Genomic DNA, 25,540 nt, shown 5'->3' with positions numbered 1-25,540 from the left:
TGAATTTACAAAAGGACACAACATGGTCCTTATATGAGTGAGGGGGATTATTTGGATCTTAAGTCAGGGCCTTTTGCCCTTGGCTATTTGCAAGGAGATTGGTCAGTATCAAAGAGTCATGGTGACATCATGGGAAAATCTTTATGAGAGTTGAATTCAGTAAAACGAGTTGCTGCAACACATCAAAGAGGATCTTACAAGTCTCTGCTTGTTGCAGCTTTATTTGATTTATGAATAGGCCATCACTCTGTGTTTCTTTCACTTTCTCTGACACACACACTCTCCAGCACAGTCCCTCCGAAGAGATAAGCCTTCCTGGTCGTTTCTCTTTATAATACTGTAATCATTAACATTCTGCCCTTAGGAACAAGTCTCAAGGACGATACTCATGCTAGTAAGGAATCACAGACTACTTGGGAAAAGCTGAGGAGAAGCACAAATCATCCTGAGGTCAGTTCCAGACTTTCATATTTTTTTAAAATACCAGTCTACTAAGATCAAGTTTCAACTTGCCTTCAGAAAAACGTGCGGTGTGTAAACTTTTTTGTATGTGATTGCTCTCTTTGTTACAGAAGAATGCAAAAGAGACAATGGAGTACACCGCATTGCATACACTTCTCTGGCTTTTAAATGCATTTACTCTAACAACACAAGGTATGTAAAGTTATTTTTTAAGTTTAAACTCATTTGTTCAGAACCAATACTCATCGTAGGTCAAAAATTATTATGGTTATACAGAAGGAAAACTATCTCTGGCTCTTTTCTCTAAAAGTTTAGATATCAAGTCGAGTTTATAGTTCCCAAAAGTAGCTGGAATTGTGCTGATGACAATGCTGAACAAACATGGAGCTTTTGTTCTTCTGTATTTCCGTATAATATTTGTATCTTTGTCAACAGAGTTGGTGAAACTGAATGTGAGTCCCAAGATTACTGCGGAGTGCGGCAAACAGGTTACCCTAAACTGCGACGTGTCCTCATCTCCAAATGGACTATCAATCAAACAAATGGCGTGGATCCAAAACCAAACTTCTCTCTGTTCAGTAGACAAGGAAGGAAAAATCAAACCCCACAGCCGAAGTGACTTCCATTGTGAGTACAAACATGGACAACTGTCCCTCATCTTTAAAAGAGTGCGGCCACTGGAGAGCGGAAACTCAAAGCCTTACACCTGCAAACTACAATCCAACCGTGGAGCTTCCGATGCAAAAACAATCGTGGAGGTACAAGGTCAGTGTCAACAGTGTGTTTACATTCAGTGTGACTCACCCAGTTGGGTTGTGTGCATCCTTGTGGACTAACATACGTGTTAAATGCATGTCCTGCTTCTTTATAAAAACATTTTTAAAAGCGTATTTGTTATATATTTTGAATTATGTATTGTTAACATTCGTTTTACTAAATAATAGTCTTCTTCCTAACAGCCTTTGTTGGCTTATTGTTGCTTGCTTTGGAAAGGGGAGACCTGCTCATAAATAACAGCTCAATAGAGATAACAGTTATAGTAATAGTATACATTTGAGTTATTTGAGTATATATCTTTTCTGTAATCTTTTCTTCTACCCTCCAATACATTTATTTGAAAGCTTCAGTAACTAATATCATGTGTTAGTCTAGATCAAATATTTTTTTCTAGCACTTTTTCTCATTTTTTAATAGGCGACTTGATAAATAAATATATGCAGAGGAGAATATCGTTTTAGCATATACAGTATATACATTTTTAAATGTAGCATGTGTGACCATGACTGGCAGTCTGGTTGCAAATGGGGCAAATCAAAGTACTGTAAGCAAGATTAGAAAAAGAAATACATTTAAATGTACAAGACAATGATGTTTAAGAAGGATTACATATTAGGATGAAGTTAAATGTTATCTTTGAATATCGTTTATGTTTGGATTTTGACATTTATGGTGGTTTGCTTTTGAGGACTGTGGAGCAGGGTAGCCAATTGCCCTTTATGGATTAGCTGCTTAATTACTGGACTGTAGGGCTCTGCACTGTGATATTTGAGTAAATTCAATTTCCAACACTGCTCCCTTGTGATTGGTATAGATTTGATTGTGGAAATCGGTGAGTACTATGTCTTGAAGTGCATTTTTAAAGTTAATTTAGATGCTCTTCTTATGGTCTTCCCCTCAGAGTGTTGTTGGTCCGTTGAGGGTGTTTGGAATGAGGGCCGTCCCACCTGCACCTTCAGACATGTCTACCCGGACGGAGATGTGCACTGGTTTCACGGCTCCCACAATCTCTCAGATGGCTCTGTGAAGCAACACACTACGAAACAGGTGCACAACGGTTGGCTGACTATCCATAGTTACCTGGAGCACAATCTTTCAGGTGTTCCCTACAACTGTTCCTTGAAGAGCACAGCATCTGGTAGATACATTGCTAGTTCTTTGGTTGAGAATCCTGACCTGCATGCGCAGAGAGCCAGAGCACAGGTTCATAAAACCCGAGCCAGGAACGGAGTTGGATCACAGCGACCTATGTGGACATCTTTCTTTGTTTTAATTTCACTTGCTGTCACACTGAAATAATGGATTTGACAAAGTAAATCCACATAATGGAGTTGGGTAAGATATCAGGGGTAAAGTGATTAACATTGATTAGTAACAAAGAGGTACTACATTGTGTGCATTTCTAACAATCCAAGATATAAGTGTTTTAAATTGGTCCAAAGATATATGGTTCTACTTTTCAGCTTTTAAAAAAATACCTTTGTTGTTTTGTTTTGATAGAGTCACGCATGAGTGAGCAGCACATACTGGTTTCATTACACACACTCACACATAACTTCAGATGTTTAAAAAGTCCTTCTGGCTACTACTTAAGTTCAGCCTGAAGATATACTGTACACCCTATGGCCACGGATTAGATTGTATTTATTTCTGAGAGAGTGAGATGAAAATGTCTGTTGAAAGACATAGTGTGCCCACTATGTCTCAACGGGATGATTGTCCATCTACGGCTTCTGTGGGAATGCACACTTTCTGCAAGAGAAAAAAAATTATCTGTCAATCGCGAGTAAAAAGCAGTCCTCAAAAGATGAGCTCTGCTGTGAATTCCCCCTCGGACACACAGAAGCATTTGTGTGTGAAATATCAAAAAGCCAGACACAGGAAATCTCCCTCATGCAATGTCTCTGACTCTGTTGTGTGGGTGGATGCTGCCCTCTGGTGAACTATGATGAGTGCAAGATATGGCAAATAACTGTTTCAGGTTTATTGGGAGACTACAATCTTCTGAGCCACACTCCTGACATCCAATGCTCTTCAGTTTTATTGGACCGGTTGCAGAAAATTAAGAGATTAATATCGGACACCTGGGCAATCAGAATGAAATCTGTGTAGCTAAAAATCACTGAGTGATGAAATGCATTTTTGCGATTCGGGTGAACCAAATATTTAAAAAAAAAAAAGGGATTGATTTACAGTATTTGTTAGAGTATAATGTGAACATGCAGTGACAGATAGAGCCTAGGTTGTCAGGGTTGCATTTGGGTTTTAAATCTGATCAACATCGAGTGTCCTGAGTGCAGCAGACGAGTAAGATAACGGATACCAATCTTTTCTCCTGGTCTCCATCTCCACTCAGCCCTGTGTCTTTGCAGGTACAGTATAGGTTAAAGCTGGAGGACCCACCCAGCTCTGAGGCTAAAACCCTGCATTGTTAACACCTCAATGCCCCACTTCAGAGAAGGCATGTGAGAGGCTTTTAACCCTCCTATTGCCTTCGTTTCCCCCCTCTTACTTTGGTGTTCACGGTCAAATTTGACCGGTCCTGTTTTAACTGCTATTACATTAACACAAAAACCATTAATCATCACCAAATTTCATTTAACACCCTTTCAAACTGTAAATATTGTATCAGATTACTGGTATACAGGAACAACTGCAGTAAATATACAAAGAATAGACACTGAACATGTATTGTGTGTGCCAGGTGTGATTCACATGGGGGGATTGGGCACATAAGGGGACACACACACATATCTAGAGTGTGTGTGTGTGTGTGTGTGTGTGTGTGTGTGTGTGTGTGTGTGTGTGTGTGTGTGTGTGTGTGTGTGTGTGTGTGTGTGTGTTTAATAAGACACTGCTCAGCTGAGAGCAAACTGGGTGATTGACAACGAGGTTATTTCAATTCAATTGCACATGGATAGACACACATGAACACACACACTCACATTAATAGTTTTGACTAACACTGCCTCTGACAATCTTATTTTTATAAAAATATTATCTTTGACTAATTAAGTATACTGTTAACTACACCTACAGTACACCACATATTGCACTGCAAAATCAAAGCTACTTGTTAAATAAACACAAAGAATAATGTTTCCACAGACTAAGTGGTGAGTACATTATTCAAAATGGTAATATTTGTAACATAACTCAAAAAGAAAATTCAAACTTGAAACAATCACAGTGATAAGCTTTAAAGGGATCTGTTTGAATATGACATTATGACACTCATATGAATCTTTTTAACTTGTTTTTAACATATTATGACTTTATATACAAATCAGCTGACATTAACCATTATAAAAAAAAATGTAAGCTTTGAGGAGGGATTCTTTGAAGAGAAAAAAAAAACATTACAAAATGAATGTATTTGTTTTTTCCCCCTGTATAGATAAAAGGGAAGATTGGATGTATATTTTCGATTCACATTATATATGTATGCCTGTATGTATTTCTTGATTTACTGTGGCTTGGATTGTACCTCATTTCTATGGGGACTCACGCGACCCCCAACCTTCCTTATATTACATGTAAATGAGTGCATCCTAATGTAGGCAGAACGCCACAACATCAGTCTTTAGAAAGATTTCGATTTTGAAATAAAATCATGACAATGAAGCTATAACAATAACAATAAAACCTTTGAATCTATACATGTGTTCTTTCTCGTATTTCTTTAATGTCTCAAAATACATTTACAGCAATAACATTCCTAAAACCAATGCATCTCAAAAGAAAAGCATGCAAACAATTCTTGTGATATGAAAATACGATGGTAGATTCAAAATGTAGGTTCTATTTTGTATCTTATTCAAAGACGACAAGAGGTCCATTAAGTGCTCAGAAAACACAGAGGATGAAGAGAATCATGAGATGTAATGGTTGTGTGTTGTGGCAGTAAAATTATATTTCCTCTCCACATCAGAGCATCTTGATTATGAAGTCTCTGTATTTGTAGCATACACTTCTCACCACAAGAGGGAACAAGTTGCACACTCAACAGCCTTCCTCTGAACAAATAGTGGTTACTCACTGATGTTTAATGTTGATCCTTGGCTGCAGGGTTCAAAGGGGCCAAATGACTACTCAGAGAACTTTTTCACTGCTCAATCAATGCTTTGCTACATAACAAAGGTTGATGTTAAAACTGTATGTTAAATGACTTCTAGACTAATGTGTCGTACATTTCGAAAATGTATTAAACACATTCAGCTGTGACTTTGTTTCTCAGTGCCAAATTGTTTTGTGGTTGGATTTCTTGTTTCCTCTTAGCATAACTGCTGTATGTCGGTGGTGTATTAGCCCCAGCAGGATGTTCTCTGTTATAGCAGAAGCAGGGCTTGTTTCTGCAGGTGGCCCTTCTGCCTTGTTACATCATCTCTCAATGTTTGAAGTTTACTTCACCTGTGAGCTCCTCATCTGGGCAAAGTACACAGTGGGGGGGTGTTGGGTGTATTCACTGAGATGTGTGTAAACAGGGGCTTCAGGTCAAGTTCCCATGGTAACTGAGAGGTGTCTCGCTGTGTGTCCCTGGCTTGGTCTGTGTGTGTGTGTGTGTGTGTGTGTGTGTGTGTGTGTGTGTGTGTGTGTGTGTGTGTGTGTGTGTGTGTGTGTGTGTAGTGTGTGTGTGTCTGGCTTGGTCTGTGTGTGTGTGTGTGTGTGTGTGTGTGTGTGTGTGTGTGTGTGTGTGTGTGTGTGTGTGTGTGTGTGTGTGTGTGTGTGTGTGTGTGTGTGTGTCAGGCCAATTATCCCAGCGGGCTGTTATCTGCTCTCAGAGAGGTTTACATTATCACCCTGACAGCCCGGTGACCATTGGTCACGTGAGCAACCACAGATGGTTTCACCATACACAAGAGCATAGTGGGGGTGCACAGATCAAAAGAAACAAGATAAGAAACTGACCTACCAAAAAACACGGCAGGATGGATAGATGGGAAAAGGAGGGAGTGAGAAGACAGCGGGATGGAGGAATGGAAAGAGGAGATAAAAGCCAGATTCTGTCAACAAACAGAGCAGACTAATGTGAAGCACTGATAGCCTGTTACCTAACGTTACGGTAAATGGGAGTTGGCTTGGGAATAATTGCCCAAAGAGCTGATCTGCACGAGGTTCAGTGTTGTTAGTGACACATGTAGCCCAGTTCCTTTAGACAGCCATGTGTTTTCTTTCTGACTACGCAGTTACAGTTTCTATAAAAATCCCTTCTAATAATTTTTAGATCATGCAGATTTAGCTCACACAGACTTTACACAATTTTTTTTAAATGCTTAAACTGATTTTATAACTTCACGATGCAATACAGCATTACAATACTGTAAACAAATTCAAGTACATGTTTGCATTTGATTTTTTCAACACAAGTATTGTCGACAAAATGTTATTAAAAAATCTAAACTACTATTTTGCAGTGTGTTATTATTTGTTATGTGGATCATGTTGGGAAAGTGGGGAGGCTATTGGGGAGGACGACGCATGTCTTTCAACACAAACTTTAATTCACTTTCACATCTGAGAAGTCTGTAAATCTATAAAGAACATCATATTTTATTATATGTTTTTAGTTTGAAACCTTCAATAGCTTTGATTTTTTGCCAAGAGTAAAAAGTACAATATTTCCTTAAAGTGGACCTATCATGCTATATTTGAATAATATAGTGTAGGTCCATACCTATATAAGGCATATTTATACTTTTTTTTTTGCAAAATACCAAACAGATTTTAGCCATGCCTCATTTTGCTCAATTTGACATTTTTTAGCTCTGTGTTTGTAAGGGCAGATAAGGGCAGAACAGCACCATCTACAGGCCTGGCATATGTACTACAGCGTCTCCAGCGCTTTCGAACGGCAATGGCCGTGGCTGTCTCCTCCTGATTGGTGGAGTTGGGCCAATAGCCGTAGTGCCACTGTCCTGACGTCAGGACAGTGTTCAAATCTGGATTAGTTTTTATCAGATCCGTTGCAGCCCCTTTTTTAGAGATTTGGGTATGGAGGAAAATAGAGAGGGTTGTGTTTTCTGACACTTGGTGAGTTCCCTGGAACACCGGGGACACATATTAATGTATAAAAGACGTACAAAAGAGCATTTTGCATGATAGGTCCCCTTTAAATTTAGTAGTATGTTATAACCTTAAAAATTGTATTTAAGTCCAGTATTGAGTACATGTACTACAGTATGTTTATAGGTCACAGCTGCAGAAAGAGGGCATTGGTGGCTCAAACACTGATTGAACTATAATATCTGTGTTCACTCATCCTTTCCCCACTTCATCCATCCTCCGCACCATAAACATTATCTAGCAGATCGGAGAGCATCAGGGACTCAAACATTTCCAATGTTTCTGCCAAGACTGAATTCATTTCAATGCTGTCTTGTATTTCCACAAGAGGACAACCTCCATGTGTGTACATTCAGTGTTAATCCAGACTCCTGAAAGCTGCTGCTGCTTTACAGAGATCAATAGATGAATAGAGCAGCAGGAAGACTTAGTGCTACACTGAGAGGAGAGGCTATACTTGAAAGGTCACAACAGGAGAAAAATAAGTGTTGAAAGGCATGAAAAACATTAAAGATCAATATACACTGTTATATGTTCCAATGCTGATGCCCAAAGCAGCAGCAGTCTGGTAGAAAGCTAGAATATAGAATATGGAAAGATATTTTATAGATAAAAACACAAATAATTAAATATCTTTATAAATTATGTATATAAATATATGAGGCAATTTATAAATAAATGGAAATAGAAGTGTATACATTTTATTTAAAATAATTGTTTTCAAAGACATATTTGAGGGGAATTATATTTTATTGATTCCACCTAACTAAGGGGAATTTACTAATACATGCATTGGCTTTCCATCTTAGAAAGCCTCAAGGCAAACACGGGGTAAAGTCATAATAAGATACTAAAATGTTTACAGTTAATGCTGAGATGCTTAAATTAACACTATGATTGTAAGTCTTACTTCCAGGTGTTATACATGAAATGAAGTATGGGCTGTCAGTGTTGCCACTTATTTGACAAACTAAGCTTGAAAGCTGTGTGAATGTGTCCTGGGGCCTCATTTATAACGCCTTGCGTAGGATTGACGTGAGAAGGTTGCTTACGTAGTACAAAGCAAAACAATAGGTACAGAAATTTTCCAACATTTTCCGATTCACAAAACATTGCGTACCGGCGAGGGAAGTGTGTACCGGCACTTCCTACGCCTGTTTCCCTTTATAAATCACAATCGACTCGAAATGCGGCGCAGCTTTTGCAGGCTTCACGTAACGCCCATATTTGCCTATAAATAGTCAAAGAAACGCCCATTCATTCATTCATTTTTGACTGACTGCATGAAGAAGATCGCAGGAAATTACGACCGAACAGCTAAAAAAGACATCTCACACCGTGTCAGATTTTGGTTATTTTGGGGAGGTCGAGATAAATCATATTGTTTGGTGGATGCAGTTTGAACCAGAGTAGCAGCATGGAGGTCGGATCGTCACCAAAATAAATAAATAAGTGGTCCGAAAAAAGTGAATGACAAAAAAAATACACATAACCTTCCTCAGGCAGTGTGTTTGTCCCGGGGACAGGAGACACCCCCTTGATGAGAAACTGTAAGAAATGATCGGGGAATCCCTCCGGAGAGGAGTCATGACGACTGGATCTGAATTATTTTGTTGTATTTGGTGGTTTGTGTTCCAGCTGTCGATTAGGTGTACAATTTACCACATATGGTGTTCTTAGTTTCCATACCTCCTGTGTTTTACGAGCGACTTATCAAGTCTTGGCAAACGGCATAAAACACAATTAAACGTGATAGTATATAAAACCATGCTCATATCTACAACCAGTGGCGTCGCCTGGCCTGGGCATCCGGGGCTTTAGCCCCGAATGTTTTTTCTGTAGCCCCGGACAATTCTCCCTCAATAATATAATACATTAACCGTGCTTTACGTGAACCTCATCATGACACGAGAGGACGGCAGCACTGTAATTTCCCGTGTTCAGTGAATGCAACAGAGGCATGACACCAGACCAATCAGAGAGTTGCATGGAAATAAACGTGTGCTTGTGTCATTCAAGCTCGGCTCTGTGTGTGTGTGGCAATAGCGCATTTATGGCGCGTTTCCACTACACGGCCTCGCTCGGCCCCGCTCGGTATGGCTAGGCCTCGTTAGGACTGGCTCACTTTATGGCGCATTTCCATTACAGTTTAGGAACTGGGGTAGTATCTATAGTAACGCAGTGTAGGCGGAGCCGTGACGTCATCTTCAATGAGAACCCCAGAAAAACAACACAGCCGTTAGCTGTTAGCACTCAGAGCTCACAGCTCCTCATATATGTTCAGAAACTAGACAAAAGTTAAACAAGTACAAACCACAGACTGCCTGTGTCATGGCGAATACAGTCGCTGCTTTATTTATGTCTGTATAGGCCGTTGTTGTGAGTGTGGACGGTCGGAGCATATACTGCGTTAGCTTAGCCAATCTCCATTTAGAAAACACGCATTTTAAAAGGTTTTTCGCCTGCCGTCTGTCTGCAGACTTGACAAAGCATTAATTCATGGTTTTTACTAACCGGTATCAGTATGTTGTTACTTCGGCATCATTTTGAAACGTGTATTACAATTAAATCACGGTCAAATATGTCCATCTTGTTGTAGTTGTAGCCCCCTTGCCAGCGATGCTCTCTCTAGTTTAGCATACTCAGCCCGACTCAGCCTCGTTGTCTCTGGCCCTAGACCCACGATTTTATGAGGCCAGAAAAACTGTGAATTAGGACCCGCCGGCCGGTACTAGGCCAAGTGGAAACGCAACCAAAGACGGGCCGCTGACGTCACAGCCCTCGTAAACCGTGCTCCGCGCTGTAGTGGAAATGCGCCATTAGTGTGATAGAGGGAGAGAGAGAGAGAGAGGGACCGGTGCCAGCAGGGACCGTGTTGTTAGCATCTGGTTAGCTAGCTGCACTAACAGACATAAGGAGCTGTTTGTTCCACAACAAGCTGGAGGAGAGTCCTCTCCTCTCAGACTGAGAGACTCAGGTGAGCTAAAGGACTCTCTGAGTGTTTAGATACTTAACTTTAGTCTAAGTTATCTCAGTGGGTCTCAAACGGTTTGGTCACAAATTATCCAAAAGATTATTTCCGCGGCACACCTTCATATGATCATTATAGTTATAAAAAAAATAAGAGAATAAAGGAAAAACAGTTATGAAATACTATATGGCAGTAAAACAAGAATAGAGTTTAAAAGGGGAGTGATTAGTAAAATATCCATAAAGAAAAAGTACATCTGTTTACAGTTCTGCTTCATATGGGTGTTGAGAGAGGTATCCATAGATCTCTTCATTTTGCTCTCAAAGTGCACCAGATTGATGCATTTAACTTCAATATTTAAAAACAAATCTTCCCGGGGGAGCATCCCCCCGGACCCCCCTAGAGGAGGTGAGGTCCGCCCCCCAAAAAATATCACTTTACCCCTGCCTATATGCCGTGAGCTGATTATCGAGCCTTCATTGTAACAGTCGCGGGTGTACTGTGTGTGTGCGTGTGGGGAGTGTTGCAGTAAAAAATGCCACCGTAGTGCCGCTGCCACTGTGGGCTAAGCCCCGAATGTTTTCAGGTCCAGGCGACGCCCCTGTCTACAACCTATAGAAATGCAAAACGGCGTCAGTTTAGACGTTATTCTGTCCTCCTGCTTACCGCATCATTTATGAGAAAACATTTCATAACATTAACACAACATATTCGAGGTGGTTTTAAATAACATATCCGTATTTATTTATTTATCCAAGTTATGTTTTTGTGTGCACTGAGGAGTCTCAAACAGGCGTTTGTTTAATCATTTTAAGATTGGCTTTAATCAATGTTTGAAAATGAATTCTTCATATGATAAATGAGAGGTTGTAGTGATCACTGATTCATACACTGGGGTTACATAATTCAATCCAGGAACTACAGGTTGGGGGTATTGTTTCCGCACGGACACATGTGTTGACGGTTCCTACTGTGTACCTACTGTGTGTCCTCCCTTTCACTTTGTCTTGTCTCCTGTGCCTGCGACCCGACAGCATGTCGATTTCTGCTCCTCAATAAACTGAGATTTGCACCTTCGATGCACCGCCTCCGTCTCCCTTCTCTCGGCACTACATTGGTGACCCTGACATAAGTCTCGCGAAGGATCCGAGACTGAATCGAACACGGCAAAAAGCGCAGCTTTTCTCGAAATGCCGGGGATTTTTGGAGACCTCCGTAGCTGCCTCGTGCACTCGGACTGTGGCTCGGTGCGCCCCACGGAATGGACGCGGACGACGCTCGCCGTTTCCACGGCTTTTCGGCTCTGGGGGACGGCAAGCCTTCCATGGGGCCGGTACACGACCGTGCCGGGTTTGTTCGGGACATGCGGCTGCATGTCCGGCCAGCGACTGACGGCCGCCGAGAACAGCTAGCCACGACTGCTAACGGCTAGCAGCTGGCAACAGCTAACGACGGCTAGCCACAGCAGCTGACATCCGACTGTTTTTTTTATTTTGTTTTGTTTTTTGTGGTGCCGGAGAGGAGGTTCGATCATGTCTGGTCGGCCTCGCGTGGATCCTCTCGCTATTTCGCCCACCTGTTTTTGTTCGTGGACAGGACGACCCTTTTTGAGCTTTTTCTGGTGCCTGAGAGGAGGTTCGACCATGTCTGGTCGGCCTCGTGTGGACCCTCTCGCTTTATCACCACCTCGACGGCGGTTTCGGACGTCACACACGCCTGCTTCGGCCCGTGGGTGACGCGCTTCTGGACCCCGTCTCGCCTCTTCCCTCGCCTCGGCGGTTTCGAACGTCGCCCGTGCCTTCATCGGCCCGCGGGTGGCGCGCTTCGGGACCCTGCCTGGCCTCTCCTCTAACCGCGGCTCACGGTTCGCCTCGACGGCGCCCCGTCTGGCCTCTCCCCTGTCCACGGCTCCCTCCTCCCGGGGACACGGCTCCTTCCTCCCGAGGACTTCGAGCCCGCCGGAGCTGTGCCTTCGCCTGCGGCCGGGCAGCGCTCCTCCCTGCTGGGGACCTCCGGGTTTTTCACGCCCGTCCCCACGTCGCAACACAGCGACCCTGCTTTCTGCGGCCCCCTGACGACGGCCCGTTCCGGCCCGCCCCCCACCCCCCGGTGGGGATGCCCTCGCCCTCGTTGGGGCCCCTACCTTGCTTTCTGCGGCCCCCTGACGACGGCCCGTTCCGGCCCGCCCCCCACCCTCCGGTGGGGATGCCCTCGCCCTCGTTGGGGCCCCTACCCTCTCCTGCGGCCCCCTTCCGACGGCCCGTTCCATGGCCCGGCCCTCGCCGGCGGCCCCACCCTCCTCGGCCCCTGTGGTGCTTCCTCCCGGACGCGAGGATTGTGTCCATGGTTGAATTCTGGGGGGGCTTGTGTAGTGATCACTGATTCATACACTGGGGTTACATAATTCAATCCAGGAACTACAGGTTGGGGGTATTGTTTCCGCACGGACACATGTGTTGACGGTTCCTACTGTGTACCTACTGTGTGTCCTCCCTTTCACTTTGTCTTGTCTCCTGTGCCTGCGACCCGACAGCATGTCGATTTCTGCTCCTCAATAAACTGAGATTTGCACCTTCGATGCACCGCCTCCGTCTCCCTTCTCTCGGCACTACAAGGTAACATTTTATTTATTTCCACATATTTCTCTCCATTCTTCCTTCTGCCAACGGTGTCGCAGTTTCTCGTCTCTCCCGTTGTTGTGCTTAGTGCGTACGCATGGGTTAGAGTTTGCGTGGAGGACCGCACATTTTCCCGTCAAGTTAGTATTTTATAAATCGCAAACATTGCGTAGAAACTGGCGTACGCCATTTTTTGAGCGTATATCCCTTTATAAATGAGGCCCCTGGTGAGTCTCTCCATCTGCACCATTTTTTATCCCTGGATACCCAAGGCCATGTGTGACAGAACATGTTTCTTGTCCATGTTCCTTCCAGTTAGCTGTATGGAAATCTGCATGGTGAAAGATAACCACTGACTGAAAGCCTGAAATAAAGAATGACCATTTCCCAACAGCTCAAAATGTAGCTCTGTTGCAACAGATAGCGTTAAATTGATGTGTTCCGCAAAATCGTACATTTAACCTTCCAGTCTTTGTTCTTTCAAAGGACATTTCCTGCATAGCTTGTGCAGACACACAGCTCACAGATAGCAGCCAGCATGTTTGTTTAGTTGTGTGTGTTGTAAAGGGAGAATTTTGTGTAACTGCATGCTCTGCTAGCCTCACTTGCCCTGGGTTTTAACAGTTATAATCCTCACCTCTCAAATCAAGCTTTCATTAACATAATGACTTCACCAACATATAATTGACCAGTCTTGAGTTTCATAATGTATCAAAAATACACCTCACATGATTATACCAGGTCCAAATGGAGCCTATAAGAGAGATGTCAATCAAGCTCACACTGTGCTGGTAAGAGGTCAATCAGCCAAAAGAAGTGAATGCACCTGTGTGGGTGTAGCACAGCTGCATCACTTATTATGTATGATTAGACCTCTTACCATGGCTGTGTATGACCACTCCAAGAGTTTGAACACGCTACTGACTCGAAACCTGCTCAGAATTAGCATGTAGCATGGATTTAAGACACAGCTAAGAGCTCTGTATGCTGGATGACTGGTGAAAAACACAAAGGCATCTTTATTAACATTTCAAGATACACCTCTACTTTTCTGCTGTGTCATTTTTGATGTGAGGGAGAATTTAGTTTAAAGTAAGAGTCTTGCACATGATGTTACATTGCTGTTTGAGTATTTGGATTTGCTGTTCAGAGTACTAATGTCTTTTTAAAAAAAATTGCTTTTCCCTGTCTCACAGAGTGACATAAGATAATTTACCTACAAAAAAGTGCTCTCTATCGAATCGACACAGATCTTTGTGTTGTCATCTCCTACCTGCTGGCTCTTTCCTGCTCACCGGTCCCTAGCCCGCTAGCTAGCTAGCATTATCGGACCTAGCAGGCTGCTACCTAGATGCTCCTCGGCTCCCCGAAGTCTGCTGTGCTAACATTTCTGTCTCCACCCCAACTCCACCCTAACTCCGCCCTAACTCCGCGGCTCGTGTGGGTCTTCCCATCCCGCTGCGATCAGCCGGCTTCTGCGCTGACTGCGGCCGTGTCTCAATTCAGGGGCTGCATCCTTCGGAGGACCCAGCCTACGCGGTCCACGGAGGACCCAGCCCACGTAGACCGGGTAGGCTGGACCGAGCGGCCTACGAAATGAGTCTGGCTGCGTTTCACTTCTCTTATTTTTCATTTCCTCGCTCCTCGGTCTCGGTCTCACCGGAAGTTGATTTGTCTGCGCCATCTTGAGTAGCGTCCCAATGGCCTTATTTTTGCCGGAGGAGCGAGGAGCGAGGAGCGATAACGGAGGAACTATAATCGAGGAACCACCAGACCATCCTTCAATGAAATCCTCAGACACTCGCCCCGCCCCCTTACTGTGTATGCTCACTGATTGGACGATGCAGCGCATGCAATGATCTGATGCTTCTTGACATGAGAGCAGTTTCCCAGCGGAGTGAAGAAAACACATGAAACTCACGGGACTCACTCCTCAGTTTATGCTGTGTTTTGTTTCAATAAATGTATCATTTAGTTACACATATGTGATATATCTGAACAACAAAGTGGTCAAAAATCATTTTATTCATTTATTGGAAACATTTTCATGATCGCTTTTTTCGTTTTACATTTTCATTTATTGTCATTTCCATTCAGTCAGTCATTAAGTGCTATTTAAAATGTTAATTTGCTACATATCCACACAAACAAACTAAGTGTGCAGTCAAATGAATGTTAATCTAACTGGGTTTTGATAGATAACATATCTCTTTTTCTTCTCTCAATTATTTTATTTCTATTGTGCACTCTAATCAATATTAATCCAACTAATGTTCGTTTATACATTTTAAGAATGGCGTTTATCTTTTTTGAGAATGAGTTCTTATTTGATTTTATTTATTTGGGTCTACAACAGATGATACAAATGTTTGTGTCAGTAAATGTGTACTAACAGAGGCGGGGGTGTGTGTGAAGAGCTGGTTGCTGTCAGACGATCAGCTGTGCAGTGTCATCACAAACGGACGTCGCTTCACGTGACGCTCCGGAGGATTTCCCTGCTTCTCGTGGTTTCCTTGCGTCTCTCCATGCTTCCCTGGTGGGAGGGACTAGTCGCAGGGAAACGACGCAAGTGAGGGACGCAAGGAATCCATTTAACCGAAGTGAAACGCAGCCACAGGGTGTTTCTCAATCGCGAGTACGCTTGCTTGGTACATGTCTGTCGAGCATCTTGCTTCAGAAGCGAGTCAAGAATACTTCCTGGCATTCGGAAAACGAAGTGTGGAATACGCTAGCAAGTGTGCAGGTGTGCGTCATATGAGAGGCCCCCGCCTTACATCTTCCGCCACAGATTTGGGGAAATTGGTCCGTGCGCAAAGCATTGTGGGGATTTTAAGACCGCGGAGTCTACTCATGTGCAGCCTCGATATTTCTCCAAACGGAGTACGCCGGGCTCGGTAGATTTCCAAGTATGCTGGAGATTGGAACAGTACTTCGGCGGCACTCGATGACGTAGTATGCTTGAAATAGTGGCTCTGAAGCAGCTTTACTCGCGATTGAGAAACACCCACAGTCTAGCCTATGGAGCGCTTCGTATTTACGTCACGTGATACCAGAGGTGGGGACTCGAGTCACATGACTTGACTCGAGTCAGACTCGAGTCGCATATTTTTTGACTTGAGACTTGCTTGACTAACATTGATAAAAGACTTGACTTGACTTTGACTTGGTATTCATGACTTGAGACTTGACTTAAGCTTGAGACAGATGACTTGAAAGGACTTGACTGTTTAAAATTAAATATTTGCGTTTGTTTTTGTAGTGAGATATTACGTTTAGTTTTTTCGAAAAACGTGATTGGGTGATTATAGCGCTGTGCGCACAAACCTGGCAACCCACTAGACGGCAGGAGTCAGTTAACATGGCAGCGGCTAGCGTTACTCCAAAAATAGTCAATTTTGGATTCAAGGATTATGTTGTCGATGACGCTAATAAGAAGAGAACAGCGGTATGCAGGGTCTGCAGCATAAAGATCAGTGACACGACCACCACAACATCCAACTTCATTCGTCACTACAAAAAAACCCACAGAGAAAGGTGCGTGAATGTGTTGTGTTTAGCTAGAAAGCTAACGTTAAGTTTAAGCTACGTTAGACTTGGTTTCAAATCGATTAAGCAAAGAGAAGACAAAACGGTAAATTAACACTAGAACCGCCAAGGGATTCATTTTGACTAACCCCGATAATGACGGGCTGTCAGGAGAGGGAGAGAGAGAGAGGAAAAGAGATGCCTCGTTTATTTCCCCTGTGTTATCAGAAGTTACTGTAAACTGTTGAATCATGTAGTTCATCTACTTTTAGTAGTTTGTTTAAATGTTTTAATTATGGTGTTTTTGTTTGTAGAAGTGCATCATTCCTTGATTTATTGTAAAAATGAATCTGAACTTTTTTATCTGTTATGATGATAAACTGAAGCAATTTCTAAATTAACCCAATTAACTGAGTTTTAAATCGTCCTACTTAGTTTATAAGGAAATTATGAAGAGGAAAAAATTCAATGATTTGAAAATGATATCTACAGTATGTAGGTGCTGATGCTGTTGGCGGTTCTAGTGTTAACATACATTTAAATTAAATATGTGTAATGGCAAATGCCATATATGATTTTCTTACCTGGAATTCTGCCTTTTTGAACAGACTTTTTGACTGAGTCCTAGCTTTATTGTCTGCAGTTCTAGGGTTAATATGAATCTAATATGATTGTCATCGGTCTAAATTAGATTTCAAATTATTAACTGTGTATGTAATGAAGATCATAGTGTGGGTTAAATCCATTTTCATAACCACTGTCTTTTAACTGATTTAAATGCGGAAACTGGGCTTATTCATCAGAATTTCGTATGACTTGACTTGACTTGCTTGACCTGAGCAATGACTTGACTTGACTTGCTTGACTCTCATCACAGTGACTTGGGACTTGCTTGATACTTGTAGGTCAAGACTTGAGACTTGATCATGACTTGCACATGTAGGACTTACTCCCACCTCTGTTAGTAAGTAAACAAGTAAATAATATATAGCTGATGTAATTTAATCATATTATTTCATATTTAAAATAAGTCTTAATTTTTCTGTACTAATAAAACAATGTTTTTTTAAATGAACAAAAGCATATTGTATAGATTGATTCTTAACAATATTAGTGTTCTAATCTTAATAGCTGTGATTATAACTCTTTATATTCTCCTTGTTTCCCTAAACCAGCCCAGATGATGTCCCACTGACACCAGGTCAGCACCTCCAGGTCCAGCAGCACCGTGACCCTCCCACTCTGCTGAAATACACAATTAAACATTTTCTATGACCTATTTTTTGTATTAATAAAATTAAACTGAAACAAACTATCTCCAACTGAACAGTGCCAAATCAGACATCATCATCGGCCCCCCACCCCGTACCAAAGCCATCCAGAATTTCAACTTCACCATTGACAGCCACACTCTATCCCCCCCCCCTCACATCCGCAACCTCGGAGTCATCTTCGACAGTCAGCTCAAATTCAATCACCACATCAATCACATCACCAGGACCGCCTTTTTCCACCTCAAAAACATTGCCCGTCTCCGCCCATCACTCTCCTCCTCTGCTGCTGAAACCCTGATTCATGCATTCATCACATCACGACTCGACTACTGCAATAGCATCCTCTACGGCATACCATCCAACCTCCTCAATAAACTCCAACATATCCAGAACTCTGCTGCCCGCCTCATCACCCACACCCGCTCCCGAGACCACATCACTCCCGTCCTCCAGAACCTCCACTGGCTCCCCGTCCGTCAAAGAATCGACTTCAAAGTCCTCCTGATTACTTACAAAGCCCTCAACAATCAGGCCCCCCCCCTACCTCACAGACCTGCTGCACCACCACACCCCTTCCCGCTGCCTCCGTTCATCAGAAGCCAACCTCCTATCCATCCCCACCGGCATCAAGCACCGGACCTGGGGGGACAGAGCCTTCTCCGTCGCTGCCACCTCCCTCTGGAACTCACTCCCACAACCCATCAGAGACTGCACTGACCTCACCACCTTCAAAAAACTCACAAAAACTTGTATTATTTGACTTTAACTTTAACTATATATATTTATTTGTTGTTCTTTTCTTTTCACTATATCTGTAAAGCGTCTTTGAGCACCTGTAAAAGCGCTAACAAAATAAATCTATTATTATTATTATTATGCTGAATAACAGTCATGTCTTATCCAATGTGAGTTAATGGGAAAATGTTTTTTTGGCACCATGGCATGTGTGTAATCATTTTATTGACTGAGATGATTACTTATTACGAGAAAGCATCGCGATTAGCACACAAATTACAACATGAGCAATAACATATAGGCCCATCTCGTGCCAAATGTGAAACAGTCAAGAAAATATAGTGTGTATGTATATTTCAATTCGGTAAGGACGTGCCCGCACCGACAATCTGGAATAAAAAAATACAAATATTTGTATATATATATATATATTTGTATTTAGTTATTCCTCAGGATTATGGGAAACAGTATTTCGGTCTCGAAATTGTTTGACTTGAATCTAGTTTTGACCTGTTTGCAACTCTGAAAAATGACTACTTAACAATTCTCAGTAACACAGAATCAATATTTCATTAAACTTCATCAAGCTAAGAACTGTTCACTGTCATATACCCAAAAAACTACCAAGTTTGAAGAAGTAGCCTGTAAGAGAACTGACTGACCGTGAGCTAAATCAAGCGCTTTTGAGAATGGATCCATAAAAGCTTAATTTTCTTCAGCTTTTACATAACACACCATCTCTGATCGATAGCAATCACCTCCATATCTCACATCAATGGGCTGCTGATGAGCTCACGCCACAAAAGTAATCTCCGTCTGTTCACCATGAATATTACATTTCCAGTTTTCTGCTTTTCATCTCGGAGACAAAAGGAAATTTTTCTTGGTAATTTGTGCTCATTCTTGGCATCTCCCTTCAATCTACAGGTCTCAATGCCCATCATCCATTCTCTGCATGAATGGAGGGGTCAAAACACTCAAGGCAGAACCGGTGTGTGAATGACATGGTTAAGTGTGCTCAGAGAATAACACCCAAATGTTTCCTCTTTACTCTCAGCCCCCTGTAGATTTACAATATGTTCCACTGCTTCAGTTTCCTGCCTCTGTTTGTGTGTGTCTGTGATATTGTGTAACATGGTGATTTATGTACCACCTGGTAACCCTGACCACCAAACTGGCAAACACCATTTCATCTTCACTTATTCTAGTACTTGCTTGAAAGCTATGGGAGCATGCCTGGCTCTTTTGTAATAATGAAAAGACTGCATGATCCATTAATTCTGAGTGCTGTATACTCTAGTATTCCAAGTACAACAGATGTGACCAAGGGCCTAGGAGGAAGGAGAGGTAGAGTAGTTGGTGACTTGGCTAATGAGAATCGTGATTAGGGTGAGAAAAAAGGGTACCGTTATAAGAGTGAGAAACCCTCTCCTCAGACACAGGCTTTTGTATGATGTGCATTTTTATGAACAGTTTGCATCCTTTGAGATGCCAACTGCGCCTCATGTCCAACAAGAAGGGGTCAATGCGGAGTCTAAAAGGTACGTGTGTGACATTTAAAAGTTGATTTGATTACAACATTTCCACAATAAACTCCCTCAATGTCGTCAAATGTGTACTTTCTAAGTAGCGTCATCCTGTATTGTTATGGGTTGTTGTTGCTGTCTGCGTTGCCACAGGGGCAAACACTGGTGTGAGCCGTCCTGTCAGAGGTAACTACAGTCAGTGAGACACCTGTCCTCTGTGGGCACGCCTCCTCATCACCTGCTGAAAGAGTGTTATCCACAGCTGGAGATATCTTCACTTCTCCCAGGGAAAGGCAACATGTTAATTTTTGTTAATATAAAACTGATAAACTAAGAATTGATTATGTGTTTTGGGGGATGGGCTGGAATCTTTTCACATTGTTTCCTTTAATTTCTTTAATGTATTATTTATTGTATTAGTCATATATTTTTTTGCAAACATTTATGGAGAGTAGTATTGTTAAGAGTATCAATACATACCATAATTGATAAGCAGTATTGGTAATGCTAAAATTCTAGAACTAGATGACACAATAAAGTGACTACGAACACGGACAACATGTCTAAGTAAAGCAGAATAAAGTTTGGTGCAGCAAACCCAAAATGTAATATCCGCATAAGAGGATGCAGCGTCGCAGGAGGTATTCAAAGTCAACTTTATCGTATTAAACTTAATCTTCATAGGGGATCACCATCTTAGTATGACAGAGCCAATTTAACCTGTTAAGCCCCGAGCCTGTTTTTCAGGTTTCAGGCTCGAAAATGACATGCCCAAAACAAATGACTACAACTTCACTTCTAAAAGGGTTATATGAATAATTTATTTTATCAAAGCAAGGTTACATCTGTGAGTTGGATGTAGAAGTGTCAGAATCAATATAGATTTTTCTCAGTCAGAGTCAATTCAGATGGAACATAGTAAAAAAAGGTAAATTCTTACCTCCGCCTACAAAAAACCCATTATTTATAGTGAAAACCACCCTTGGATGATGGGTTAGTAGACTAAAAGCTTTAGGAATCCAAACTATAACATATAATAAGTACCCTGTATCAAGATTGAGGCAAAACAAGTTAAATTTGACCTTTTTAGAGAGATTTAGCAAAAAAAAGTTCCAGGCGGAATAGGCTTTCGGCACATTTGGGTATATCTGGTTCCATCAGTGCCATTTGACCTTTTTCAGGTACCAGACTATAAAAATGATGTATTACATTGAATTATCACCATAGGTATTCATTCCATTCAAAGAAAAAAATATATAAAAAATTAAAAAATTAAAAAAAAACGTTTTTTTTTTTTTTTTAATTTGTAAAAAAAAAAAAGACCCGCCGAGGGGGGCTTTGGGGCTTAACATGCTAAAGGTTGATTTGTACTGATCTGCTATTTTTCACAACAGAAAGAAGTTCCACTTTCCATCTGGTGTATGACTCACGGTGTACAAGTTGAAGAGCTAGGAGAAAGGCTTTTATAGAAGTTTACAGGCAGTTTCCCACACAATCACTTCTTGTTTTGACATGTTGTTGAGCACAATGAGGTATATCTGTATTTGCAAGTAATTAATTCCTGTGTTGTGCTGTCATTTCTGTAAATGAAAAGCACCTCATTAGTGAAAGATGGAGGTTATGGAACAATGGAAATCAAAAGCCATCTGTGCTTGTTTCACAGATGGTATTTGATTTCAGTCTTAACAATTGTAACAAATGATTCTTATTTGCATGTCTAGTCATCCTTATTTAAAGGTTTAAAATCGATATTCTCTGACAGAAGTGGTAAAATAATCGGAAACTAAATAAACATTACTTTCAAACCAAATGTTTCTTCAATTGTTTATATTGTCATAAATATTGCATTGTGGTCCTTTTAATCGCGATTTCTATTGAACTGTGGTTTGGCATTGTTCCATGACCAATATGTATAATTGTAATGGGACTGGATTTTAGGATTCATTTCTTATTCATCAATAACCACGATTCCTTTCTTTCTGAATATTCAACTGAATGTTATCCCCATTTCAAGAATTTACAGTAAAGAGCAGGAAACCAGCAAATGTGTTAATAACATGTTGATTGTAAAAACTGTGATGTGAAGGGGATTTTACAAATTACACACTCAGAAAGCCTCATTAAGTCCCTGTGAAGTGAAATAACACATGGTGTTCACACATTTGATATTCTTGACAAGTAATGAGAAAAAAACAAGATGGAAAATAACCTGGGAAGAAAAGAAAACCGCACGGAAGATAAAAATGTTCTTTAGACGCCAAAAAAGCAGCGCATGCATGCACTTGCATATGGCACGTGCAAGGGTACAAGCAGAAAGGTAAGCATTCAAGTGGACACAGAAAAAAACACTGGACAGTGTGTTTCTGTTGACATTGCTTCAGGAAGGAGGAAATATTTGCAATGTGGAATCTTACACCCCAAGCACATGACAGGCACACACACAGACATGTGTGTCAACTACACTACATATAGTCAGCCATTTTATCCACCAATTCTGTCACTGCAAATACTACGAGGCCAGTTTCTCGTTCAGCTCATGACACAAGATATATCCGTCCCATGTGTTTTTTAAAGATAAATCTCCAACTAAATAGGTCATTGAGCAGAGTAATCAGATTTGGAGCATTTGGATCAAATTCACATCGAGAAATCATGAGGCAAACCTTCACATTAGACACTCATACACAGAGATAACATACACACAACTGTAGCCAAACTGTGTTTGGGCAAATATGAATCTGTCTCATACAGGAATTTGTACACATTAAACTGTAGTTTGGGTAGTATTGTGTTTAGTATCGCATAACAGTAGTTTAAGAAAGACATATTTCAATTCACAATACTTCAAGTCATATTGATATATAAGATTATTGGAAAACTAAAAAAAGGTCTTCTGATTTTAAATGAGATTGCAGATAAACTGCTCGGTAAATTAAATGCTGTGACAAAATACAGTTATAGCTAAAAGTCTCAGCTGCAAAAACAGGTACTTAGGCAGAGAAAAAAAGCCAAATGTCACCGTAACCCTCTGTAACAACAAAAACTCAACAAACCAATGGGACATGCCCGGCTAGAGACTGTGCTGAAGAAGGGTAAATGAGGCTGAAGATTTTCAAGGAGGTTATCCTGACCTCCCTCCAAGTAGAAGTATTGGAGTCGTGATCAGTCAGGCCTGCTTTACTTTTCAGAAGCCCTGCAGTGCTCTCCAGATGGATTAAGAATTCAGAACTATTGGTCATCCTCTCACACATGCACAGATAAACATACACATACCAATGATGAAGGGACACTGCTGTCACAACCCTCACTCGTTTTTATGTATTTAGAATCCCCAGTCAAAAGAAGTTTGCTGGTTGTTCGACCGTCAATATTTCTGCTTGATTGACGTTTAAGGACATGCAGACTGGCAGTGAAAAGGGAAGTTTGAGTGTTTACGCTTCTGTTTTCGTCTATTCTTGTTTCCCACATTTGGTGACACTTTCCTTAAAAAGTAAACTTGTATAAATGTATCTGATTGTTTTTCTGCTAAAAACGTAAATGAAAATAATGTTGAGTAATAGGGTCATTTTAACTTTAACATGACAGATAACATGATTGTGTTGTAGATTTCTGTGCTAAGTTTCTGTTAATGTTTCCGTAACCAGGAGGTAAACTGATAACGTATGGTTAGATATATCCTTCCTCTCTTAAATTGTGAGGAACCAGGTTTACAACGATAGCATGTACTGTTCTGGGTACATGCACTACTCCAGAAAAAATGCACTACAGTTGTACACAATAATCCTTCAGAAACAGGAAAGAGCCCGCTAGTTTGCTTTTCTTCTACTCAAGAGTACCACAACTGAAATATTGGCAATAAACTGGAGGGACGACATGTCACAAGCAGTAACATTAAACAGTGTACAAAACACAAATTGTCACTTACTGGCCTAGGACTTTTAAGATTTATACAAGAACAAAATGTTTGCAGGATAATCTGGTGGTATAAGATACCTACTATTGCCCAATCATTCAAACCCAATTGGAAGGATCAAGCCAAAAAGCATGGGTTTACATGGTGAAGTTTAAACAGTTTTTGGGAATTTAAAAAATGTGCCAAATTGGGATCGATAAAGTACATCTTATCTTAAAATGGTGTTTTGTTGTTTGAATACCAGAGCAAAATGTACTAATGCCAAACTATTTAGAATATTAATTTCCCTTATTCCACTTCCATATTTATTAATATGCTGTTATAACTGGCATGGGAGGAGAGAGGATACTGTATGGGAAGTCAATCATGCTTAGCTGAAGCCAGAGAGACCTAATTAGATTTATTTTGATGTCTTAAACTTCCTGTCTGCCAAAAACTCAAAACTATCAGGGTAGCAGGGTATAGAAAATAAATAAACTAAAAAAATACTAAAACATGGGAGTCTATGTGAAATAGCTCAATGCATACCACATTTAAGAAGAAAACACATCTAAGTAGATACAAGCAAAGACTGTAAATATAAAACAAAACACATGCAAATTAAGAAACACATTGCAAGTAGCAACCACAACCACTACTAATGGAAACTGTCTCTAGGTGACACTTAAAGGTGCAGTGTTATCCTTTTGCTTATTATTAGACTGTTTATTGACATGACAGTCAGCCAGTGGAAGTCCTTGACTTCCACTGGTACCATGTAAACCAGTGCTAGCTGTTCCATGGTCGGGTCGTCGGCGACTAAACCGGCTCCCCCACCTGGCCTCGGCCTTGTGTGGAGGGTGATGGAGACACCCAGCAGAACTAAATACAAAACCTGTCAAAGGGCGGATGAGCTCCTCGTGAGCCAACGGCCATCTCCTGCAGCCAATGCTGGCGCCAACGTATTGATCTCTGTCTTTCCTTGGAGTCCTGCCAGCGGAGGCCAAGTATGGTTCCTGCAGCTTGGGCAACGCTGGAGCCCTCATTCCCGCCGGGGCAAGTGCAATGGAGAGGACACTTAATTGCGGCATCGTAAAGGCGCCGGGGGAACAACACAGCAGAGCGACAGTCTACAGGTTCTAAGCTCCAGCTGCAGTCGACGTCGCCGCGCTACAGGAAACCAGACTAGCCGAGTCTGGTTCTATCAAAGAGCAAAACTACACTTTCTTCTGGATGGGAAAAGCCAAAGATGAGCACCGCACACACGGCATAGGCTTTGCAGTGTCCAACAAGCTGGTGCAAGAGTTTGACACCCCTGTCGGTGTGTCAGAAAGGATCATTTCCTTGTCGCTCAAGCAATCTGCCAGCCCAACACATCTGATATGTGCCTACGCCCCCACACTGCCGAGTGAAGCTGCGGTCAAGGACCAGTTCTACGACAGCCTGGCAGGCGTCCTGAACAAGATTCCCCCCCAGGACTGCGTGATTCTGCTCGGCGATTTCAATGCTCGTGTCGGCGCCGATTATCGCAATCGGTCGCTTCGGTGTCGGGAAAATCAACGAAAACGGACAGTGAGTTCTCGAGCTGTGCAGTCAACATGGGCTCTGCATCGCAAACACTTGGTTCCAGCAGAAGCAACGGGTGACATGGATGCATCCACGGTCCAAGCACTGGCAACAGCTAGACTTAGCTTTGG

The 25,540-nt window shown here is 41.8% G+C and overlaps 1 protein-coding gene across 1 annotated transcript; it reads left to right on the top strand.

The window, feature by feature from the left end:
* The first annotated feature begins 323 nt into the window (after positions 1 to 323).
* On the top strand, positions 324 to 3,854 carry LOC117482359. Its single transcript, XM_034130468.1, has 4 exons — positions 324 to 450; positions 573 to 654; positions 898 to 1,227; positions 2,141 to 3,854. Exons 2-4 carry the CDS (start codon positions 591 to 593, stop codon positions 2,536 to 2,538), a joined length of 792 nt encoding a protein of 263 aa, XP_033986359.1. The 5' UTR covers positions 324 to 450; positions 573 to 590; the 3' UTR covers positions 2,539 to 3,854.
* Positions 3,855 to 25,540: the final 21,686 nt, after the last annotated feature.

This window comes from Trematomus bernacchii, unplaced genomic scaffold, assembly GCF_902827165.1.
Source record: "Trematomus bernacchii unplaced genomic scaffold, fTreBer1.1, whole genome shotgun sequence".
NCBI lineage: Eukaryota > Metazoa > Chordata > Actinopteri > Perciformes > Nototheniidae > Trematomus > Trematomus bernacchii.
Note: the sequence above shows the minus strand (reverse complement) of the source record. Positions and strands in the feature narration are given on the sequence as shown.